This window comes from Ursus americanus, chromosome 14, assembly GCF_024610735.1.
Source record: "Ursus americanus isolate L20-20 chromosome 14, mUrsAme1.1.p, whole genome shotgun sequence".
NCBI classification, from domain to species: domain Eukaryota; kingdom Metazoa; phylum Chordata; class Mammalia; order Carnivora; family Ursidae; genus Ursus; species Ursus americanus.
Window position 1 is genome coordinate 748,694 of NC_142140.1, and position 8,760 is coordinate 757,453.

Here is an 8,760-nt window from a genome sequence, read left to right on the forward strand (position 1 = left end):
ATGGAGAGCCTGGGCTTCCTTCACAGCAGCCCACAGGTGTGAAGGGCTCTATGGGGAGTGGGGTGAGGCGTGGGCGCACCATGGCCACTGGTGCTAAATTCTGGCTGGAGGGGCAACGGTGAAAACTTGGGGGGAAATCTGACCTTTCATTCTGCCTAGGCTAAAGATTAAAGCTGAAAACAGCCCAGTGAAACCCTGTGCCTTGGGCTGCCTCCCACCCTTGGTGTGTGGGTGGGTGTGTGAGTGTGTGGGTGTGATTTGGCAGTGTGTGTCAGGGCACTTGGCAACGAGAAGCCACCCTTCTGGCTTGGGAAGACAGCCAGCCGTGGGAGTCCCTTGGGAAGGACTAAATGTCCCCTTAGTGACTGTTTGAATATACGGTGTCCTTTCTCAGTTTCCTTCGATGGTAAATTAAAATGCCAGAACTTTGGGAAGACCAGGGCAGGGTATGCTTGAGGATTTGAGAAACAAATCAGAGCACGGCCGAGGAAGGGCAGCTTGGCTGGGCGGAGGCCAAAGCTGTGTTGTGGTGCCCCCACAGCCTGTGGTGGGAGCCCGTGAGCCTGGTTACAGGGCCGTGCTGGCCTGTGGGGGCCAGGTTGGCCAGGGACTGGCAGCTCTGTCACAGTCACGCCTCGCCCTTTGCTGATGTTTCCCCCCTGCCTACAGTGGATGCTTTCCCTTTCCAGGCTAGTCCTAGGGCTCCCCCTTCTCAGGAGCCTGCCGAGGCCTTCACGGACACCGTGTCCATGGGCCCTGCCAGCAGGGGTCAGTGACCGCCAACCCTTGTGGACCTGGGAAGGGGTTGCCACGGGGCTCCCTGTGAAGCCCCACCCCCCTGGAGAGCCGTGGATTACCAGGATGAGGGGGAGGGGCTGGGCCTGTGACATGCCTGGAGGCTTGTTCCCGGCCCCTCTTGGCCGCACGCACCCTCATACGCCATACACACGCTGTGTCACGTGCCACCTCGTGGTCAGTTAGTTGTTCACATGCTTCGATGGCACACACCTTTGTTCAAAGCTCCCTCAGGGCCCACACAGCCTTTGATGTGACCTGTTTGCTGAAGTTATCAGCCATCCAGATGCCCTCTGCCCCCCCCGAAGGTCATCACCATTAGAAGTCACCCTCCGGCTCTGCAGTCACAGCACCTGCTGTCCTCTCCTTCAATGCCTCCGGCATCCTGAAGCTTGTCACATGCACGCACACTCCCTCACGCGGGGCGGGCACTCCACTGCCCACCCCGCACTGTTGGCACTTGACCTCGAACCCTCTGTTGTGAGTACGAGGGCCATGGTCCAGGCTCGCGAGAGCTAGAGGCGCCTCTTCTTCCCCTTGTGCAGCCCCTGGGGAGTTCCTCCTGCTCTGGCCTCCTCTGACCTGCTTCCTCTCCAGCTGGCGCCAGAACGTGTCTGTCCTCACAGATCACAGGCCGACGCCGCAACAGCAGGGTCCCAGCTGGTCCCAGATGGCCCGAGGAAGACAGGGTCCCACATGAACAGCTGGACAAGACAAGAGGGTGCCCGGGGGGGCTCAAGCTGACACCCTTCAGTGATTTTTCTGCTAAAAGGCTACCCCAGGTCCTGAAGGAATCAAGCACACAAACTGGAGGTCACTCGGCATTTCGGCTTGCTGGCAACCGTCTTCCATTTCGTGGTTTCCATCTCTCAGAGCTGAGTGGTGCCGGCCAGCAGCCACCCCAGCAAGGAAGTGACACCGTGGATTGGGTTACAAAGTCTCGTGTCAAGCGTTCCAGTGTTCTTCTGCTCTTTCTGGCTTCGTCAGGAAAACATTTCCCGGATTGTTGTGGTTACGGCGTTACTTTGTTTTTGTTACGGTTTGTTTTGCAGTTTTGTGTTGTGGCTTTGTCATCCAGGCAGCTTCCTGGGAGGCATATTTCTGTGAGTTAAAATTTCGCTGAAATAACCCCCCGGTTCTTCGTCACAGCGCTTCTTCACGCGTGATGCAGTTTGGGGATCACAGCCGGCTGCATCTGCCGGCCTCGGCCTCTGGCTGCGTGGCCCCGGGAGAGGGGAGGCCCGGGGCTGCTCAGCTTGCTGGGCTGCTCCATCACCCCACCGGGTCGGTGGGCCAGGGGTCAGGGTGCCTCCCCTCCCCACGGGGCTGGAGCTCTCTTTCCGGGGTGAAGGCGCCGCGGTCTGTGGCAAAGGCGACTTGCCTTCCGATCAGCTTCTCTCTTGGGCAGCAGGAGGTGGTCAGGACAGCTGCTCCGTGGAGCCACTGGGGGTACAGGCCCCTTCTCTCCTGCAGCCCCCCCACCCCTGGGCTATATGCAGCCCTTCTCCATGTGCTCCACAGAGCGAGCCGTTCCCTTCCCAGGCAGCAGAACGTTGAAGACACAGACCGGGGACCGTGCAATCCAGAGCCAATCATACCTGCAATGCTCCCACCGCAAGGGAGGCTGGGCACGATACCCCCGCACCCACGTCCCTGTGGCAGTAAGCTCTTCCCAGTAGCATTCCCGATGGCTCCCTGCTGCCCCAGCTGCCGCCCTCCTGTAGGTTCCCTCAGACCTGCTTGGCCTGAGCACAGGGATGTTGGGTGTGCAGGGGGTCGGTGTCCCCAAGCAGCCTTCAAGCTATGTCTGCTGGAAGCTGGGGGGTAAATACTGCAGCTTGTGCCCCTCAGGTGGGATAACACTGAGGCGTGCCCTATAGAGGTCTCCCCTGGGATTCAGCCCCAGGTGCCCAAAGTGGTGGCCAGCTCGAGAGTACACCCTTTGCTTCCTTTCCCCTCCCCACATCTCTGGGGGACTCCCCAGAATCTCCCTCCCATTGAAATTACTTGCATCCGTATTTTTATCTCCAGGGGAACCCATGATTCTGTTGCAGACTTGCTGCTTTTATTTCACTGGTCCCTAAATAATAGACAAGTAGATTCATTTGTGTCCTTTAGTGTTGCATTGCTACAGTGACCATCCCTGCGTACATCCTGTGATCGCAGGGTACATCCCTAGAAGACAGAGCCACACCCTGATCACACCATTCACCGTGCCTGGTTCTCAGGAGGCTGCAAGCACCTGCTGATGTAAGTTTTACTGTCGCTGTGCTCAGGGCACGAGGACAGTCGGGGATCAGGCCGGCCACACTTAAGTGCCGGTGGCATGCCCCAGGTCTGGGCCGCCGTGATATGCTACTTCATGCCTCGGCTGTCAGACATTCAGGGGTTGCCCATTTCCCTGTGAGGGCGTTTGCGATGCATGCTTCCCGGAGAGTTGGTTTTCTTCTTTGAGGGCATCGTGTGCATAGAAACACTGAGGACACAGCAGGACCAACAGTTAGCTCTTCGTTCCCTAAATGCTCTTTAGAAGCCCCTACAGGGGAGAAACTACTGGAGACCATGCACATTTTAGGACTCGCTCTGGCTGGGTGACTGGTATGAGCTTTTTCTACCTACAGGACTGGTTCTGCCCTGCGTCCTGGAAGAGCCCTGCCTGCCCTCCCCGCCTACTTCCTAAACTCGGGGGCCACAGCGAGAGTAGCGCACAAGGGGAGCCAGGGGAGCTTCTTTCTGTAAGCTGCTCTGGAAAGACAGGCTGGGGCTGGCTGGCATGCAGGGGCCCTCTGGCCAGGGACACCTCCCTGGGAACAACGTGTGCCTGGGACAGGGCAGCAATGCTCAGAGCAGCTGCGTCCACAACAGCAAAAACTGGAAAGCAAGTGTCTGTCGGAAAGAGGAGGGACAAGGCATGCAGTATTATCCGTGATAACTAAAAGATGAAATGAGCCGTGTGCACCATCACGTGACTCGTAGCAACTTGCTGCTGAGGCAAAAAAAAAGTTGCATGGAGCGTAATACCATCCTATATGGCTAATAAAAAAAGAGAGAAGCATGCAGTGTATTGTTTTTGAGCTACTAGTTTTAGAAGGAGAGGAGGGAGCTGTGGTGGAGGGGGAGGTGGCGGGGGCGGCTGGAAAAATGGCTCGTGGCAGACGGACACATCGGCCACGTGTGTCACCGCACCACTACGCTGCATCACAGGCACACGGGGCAGTATTTTGCGCATGTCAAGTAGGACATAGCGGAAACATTGCAGGAAAAGTCCTGAGACTTACACAGTCCAAATGGAGATCAGCCTGCCTCCGACCCCAATGGGAGGGGACCCCGGGGTCTCTGCTTCCTTCTACCACCAGGCCAGTGCTGCCCGGTGCACGGTACACCGGGCCTGCCTCTCACCTGGGCCTGGATGGATGGAGGCCCAGGGTGCGCCCCATGGCAGTCCTCTACACCCTTCCCCCAGGCCCCAAACACCCCAGGAGCACACAGCAGGACTGACTTCTGCCTGCTGCAGGCTGGGAACCACCATCCCATCCCGCCCCAGGGCTTGGGGAGGGCCTCTTTTCAATTCTCACTCCACATGGGACTCATTCTACCTTCTTTCCAGAACAATAGGGCCACTTGCCCACCTAGCTCAGTGCAGCCACCGTAGTCATCTTCAGGGCCCTGCACCCTTCTGTCCTAGCGAGAGGGCTATAGTTAGTGTCCCCGCGTTTATTTATCCTCCCAAGGACTCCAAGATGACCTTCTGTCCCTCTGTCTGTAGAAGAGAGTGGGGGAAACCCTTGTGTCTCCTGCAGGCGCCCTCCTGCAGGCTGCTGCTATCCCGAAGCAGTTACAGCAGTGTCCGACTTTACTCCATCCCACTTCTCTTCGAAGACTGTGTAGAACACCAGCAACGCGGTATTAGGTTCATGTATTAGAATTTCAGAAAATAGCAGGCCTGTCCCCAGGCCCCAGTTCTTCTACCCAGAGGTACTGACTGTTACCTACACACACAGGCGCACGCACACACACGCGCACACTGTTTCCTAACGCACACAAGATGGGAGCATGACGACACACTGCTGTTGTGCTTTAAAAAAATCGGAATATGCTTTGTAGATTGCTCCAGACCAGTGTATAAAGATCTGGCTCTTCATTTCAGTGGCTGCCTGGCAGTGCAGGGTACATCGGCGAGCAGCCCCTGGCAGTGGGTATACAGGTGGTCTCTGATCCTTTGCTGTGGCGCTGTTGTGAATACGTTGTCCAGATATCTTTATTTACACGTGTGAGTGCATCCTTGGGATCAGTTCTGGGAAATGACGCTCCTACTCTCTCTAAACCTCACACCAACCCCTCGAGATCAAACATCACCTCATTTAATGGAGGAGAAAATGGACGCTGGGAAGGCAAAATGCTCAGACCAAGCGGAAATAGGATATGAACCTGCGAAGTTCATTCACGTGGCGTGGGCTCTGAGGAGGTGAAGAGCCCCGCAGGGCAGCTCCCCTCCCTAGAGTTCACCTCTGTCCAGAAGGGAGTGCTCTGTGCCTGGAGCGCCAGGGACGGGTGGCCGAGAGGGAGGCCGCGTGGAGCCCGGCTCTAGGAGAGGCCCCTGGAGGGGTGGGCAGTGGGGGCGCCTCGGCCGGGGAAGCGGCGACACAGTAGCTTGAATTCCCAAAGTCGGCTCAGGGGAGGCGGTGGCAGCGGAGGGCACAAGCAGGACGGTGACGTAAAATCTGGGGCCCCAAGCCTAGAAAAACCACACAGAAGCCCACGGGTCCGGAGACATTGGCTGGGGCCACGACCAAGACTCTGCTCCCAGCCCAGACTTGCCCTGGGACCCCACTCCCCGATGTCCACATCAGACCCCCAACAGGGTTCTGTGCCTCTGACACGGCCCGGACTTGGGGCACCAGGCCTGCTCAGACAGTGAGTGAGGGCCATCCTCGTGCCTGCCAGTCGCTGGATGGCCACCAACAGGCGAACCAGCATTGTATGGCCACTCCCCCTGTGAGGGCACTGCTCTTCTCGTAGTCGGTGTTTTCCAACAGCTACATCAGGTCTGGGCATGCCACTCTCCTGCTCCCCAGACTTCAGTGTCTCCCCATTCCCCCTCAGACAAATGTGGGCATTTAGCATTCTCCCCAGCTCGTCTCCTAACCATTCTGAAAACCAGCACTTCAAATTCCCTAAGCGAGACATTATTCTGTCCCACCCCAGGACATTGGCACTTGCCTCCCACTGTCTGGAGTATTTCCTCCTACAGGGTTCCCTGCTTCTCACCTGGGCCCCCATGCCCTCTCCTATCCTCTCTCCCCATCCACTCTCCTCCCTACTCTGGCATCTGCTGACTGTGGCCCTCCAGTCCGACCCTCCCCTTCTGGTTAATTCCCCAACAGAGGGCTGGTGGGAGGTCGGAGGGTAGGCGATGAGGTGGGAGAGCTCCCCCCCCCCCCGGTCCCCACTAGTTCGAGGCCGCACAGTCACAGCCCCCTCCCTTGGCCCCTGCCCACCTCCCCCATGAAGGGGAGGGGTCGGCTCCCCACTGGTGCTGGGCCCTGGTGGACTGAGAAGTGCACTGCCCCCTGAGCTCCCTGACACACCTGCTGACGGCTTCAGTCTGTCCTCCAGGTCTCTGCTCCCTGTCACCCTCCAGGAGAGCTCGTCCCATGGCAGTCCCCCTGGGGCAGGCCCCAGCACTGAGGGTCGGCCTATGCGTGCGGTCTGACTGGTCCCCCACAGGACACTGGGCTTGAAGCTGATCCCATTCTGCAGAAGCCGAGACCCACGAACATCCGTGCTCTCAAACGCCAGCCTCTGCAGCTCGGCACCCCATTCAGACATTTGGACCAAATCCACAGCCGAATGAGGGCGGGAACGTGAGACCCGCGACAAAAGTCAGGGCCAGTGTGGGCAGGGAGTAGGCATGCAGCTGTGTTCGTGTGTGTGTGTGTGCCCGCGCACACACGTGTGAGTGTTTATGTTGCCTCTCCGCGTATCAGGTTGGGATTTTGCGGGCGTCTCTGTGGACTGCCAGGGCTGATCCGCAGAGCGGTGAGCCGTGGGCAGGGCCAGTCGGAAACACACCGGCCCTAGAGTTGGAGGGAGGGCTGAGGCAGACACAGTGGAGCTGGGGTCCTTGGGAGGTGGGGTGGGTGCCCCCTCACCAACTGGTCATGGAAGCCCTTCGTTCTGTCACAGCTGGTGTGTGCCTGCCAGCCCAGGGACAGCCTGGATCCGAGTCCAGGTTTAGGGCGAGTATGTGAAATGTTCATGCGTGTGGGTCTTTCCGAGGGTGTCTTGGTGTTTCAGTGTGTGTGTGCCCGTGTTCGGGGGGTGCATTTGTGAGTACACGGTCAGTCTAGAAGTGTCTGGTGCGAGGGTCCCCGTCAGTGCCTCCATCCTCACAGCAGGCTGCAAGGAGACCAGAAACTTGCTGGCTCTTCTGTTTTGCCTCTGCCGTGTGGAAGGATAGCGGCTAAGCTGCCCCCTCAGGCCTGTTTCCCTGCGTGTGGACAGGGCCCTCTCCAGGTGAGGCTGGCGCTGTCCGCAAAAGGGTCCTGTGCAGCCTCTCCCACAAACTGCCTTGCTGTGGGAGGGACCGCTGGACTTCAGTGTCTCCTTTCTGGGCCTCGGTTTCCTCAGCTTGGAAGTGGAGCCTGCTGGGAGAGTCACGTGAGTGTCTGTGGGCAGACCTGGGGTGGACGGCCAGCAGCTTGAGTGTGGTCGGTGGGTGGCAGCAGCTGTCAGCATCCTGGGCCTATGACTTACCCTCTGACTGGAATGGACCGAGTTGGTACCAAGGTCTTCTGCAGCGGCAGCTGATCCCTCAGTGAGGTGGTCGTCTTCGTGACCTCCCAGGGCTTCAGGAACTCTGCAGTGGGTTCCGTCAGCCAAGAGAACCTGCAATGGACACTTGGTATCTTTAGGGAGCCTGCAGCCACCAGCCGTATGAGTAGCTCTCGCTCATCTGGAACTTTCTACCTGCCAGGCATCGTTCTAAGTGCTTTATCAACATTAACCTGTATGTCAACTCACAACCATTTATAGATGAGGAAATTAAGGCACAGAGAGGTCAAGTGACTTGCCCAAGGTCACACAGCTAGGAAGCCTTCCAAAGTTGCTACATTTTTCTTTCAGGACCCATCAGTGCATTTGGTGGGATCCAGGACACAGCCTGGGCACATAGAACATTTAGTAACTGCCACTGGCCGAGGCCCCAGATCTGCCCAGTCTGGGGGTCTCTACTGGTTCCCGAATACCTTAAGGCTTTACAAACTACACTCCACCCCAGTCTGATCCCATCACGTCTTTGGCAGGGGCAGGTGTTCAAGAATGTATTCCTCCTTTGGCAGGTGGTTCCTGTGAGGCCAAGGGCTCAGAGGGAAACAGCCGGGTAAGGCTCCGGGATGGCCCCAGCATTCCCGGGCACCTGTCTAGAGGTCCTCAGCTCAGACTGGGATTGAAGAGGATGAACCCCAGACTGTCACAGAACTGCTCAGGGAACTCCCTGTGGATAAGAAGCCTCATCCCAGGTCCACTCTATACACCGCTGGAATGCACTTTGACATGGCCTGGGCGGGGGCAGGACTTGGCCGTAGGGGTCTCAGGGTCTAGTACCTGTACGGAAACTTCCTGGCAAATTTTTCCTGGGCCTTGTTTCTATTCTTCTTATACTGCGGGCCCTTCTTGGGGTCCTTCGAGTCCATCATGGAAGGAGGTTTAAGCTGTGGCACACTTTTCACCCACGGCTGGAAAGCAAGAGGAGGCCCATCAGAGGAGGGGATGGTGGTGGGAGGAGCCAGCTGGACCGGGACCAGGCACTCAGCTTCCCCTTGAGCCCTCGAAGGGGACAGAGCACCTGCCGGCCTCCCAGGGCTGAGTGAAGGCTGGGTCGTGCTGGCCCTTCACCCATGTCCGGCCTCACCACACTGCACCAGTTACGCACGTTCTCATGTGTGAGTGTGTGTGTGTGTGTGG

At 58.0% G+C, this 8,760-nt stretch overlaps 1 protein-coding gene and 1 long non-coding RNA gene across 2 annotated transcripts; one reads left to right on the plus strand and one right to left on the minus strand.

Annotated features, from left to right (window-relative positions):
- Nucleotides 1-1,195: 1,195 nt before the first annotated feature.
- LOC123802058 (uncharacterized) lies at nt 1,196-3,802 on the plus strand. The gene is made up of 3 exons (XR_006782419.2): nt 1,196-1,898; nt 2,914-3,045; nt 3,417-3,802. It is a non-coding gene; the product is annotated as an uncharacterized LOC123802058 (long non-coding RNA).
- A 1,577-nt stretch (nt 3,803-5,379) lies between these two features.
- Nucleotides 5,380-8,489, minus strand: C14H3orf22 (chromosome 14 C3orf22 homolog). The gene is made up of 3 exons (XM_045812416.1): nt 8,401-8,489; nt 7,552-7,683; nt 5,380-5,530 (listed from the first exon to the last, which is right to left on the minus strand). The coding sequence occupies exons 1-3, from the start codon at nt 8,487-8,489 to the stop codon at nt 5,380-5,382; spliced, it is 372 nt and encodes a 123-aa protein (XP_045668372.1).
- Between the last annotated feature and the right edge of the window lie 271 nt (nt 8,490-8,760).

Coding starts and splice junctions, on each gene's coding strand:
- C14H3orf22 (XM_045812416.1), bottom strand. CDS start 8,489: ATGGACTCGAAGGACCCCAAGAAGGGCCCGCAGTATAAGAAGAATAGA. Junction 7,684..8,400: donor GCCAGGAAGTTTCCGTACAG/GTACTAGACCCT, acceptor TGTCCATTGCAG/GTTCTCTTGGCTGACGGAAC. Junction 5,531..7,551: donor CGGTCCATTCCAGTCAGAGG/GTAAGTCATAGG, acceptor TGGTTTTTCTAG/GCTTGGGGCCCCAGATTTTA.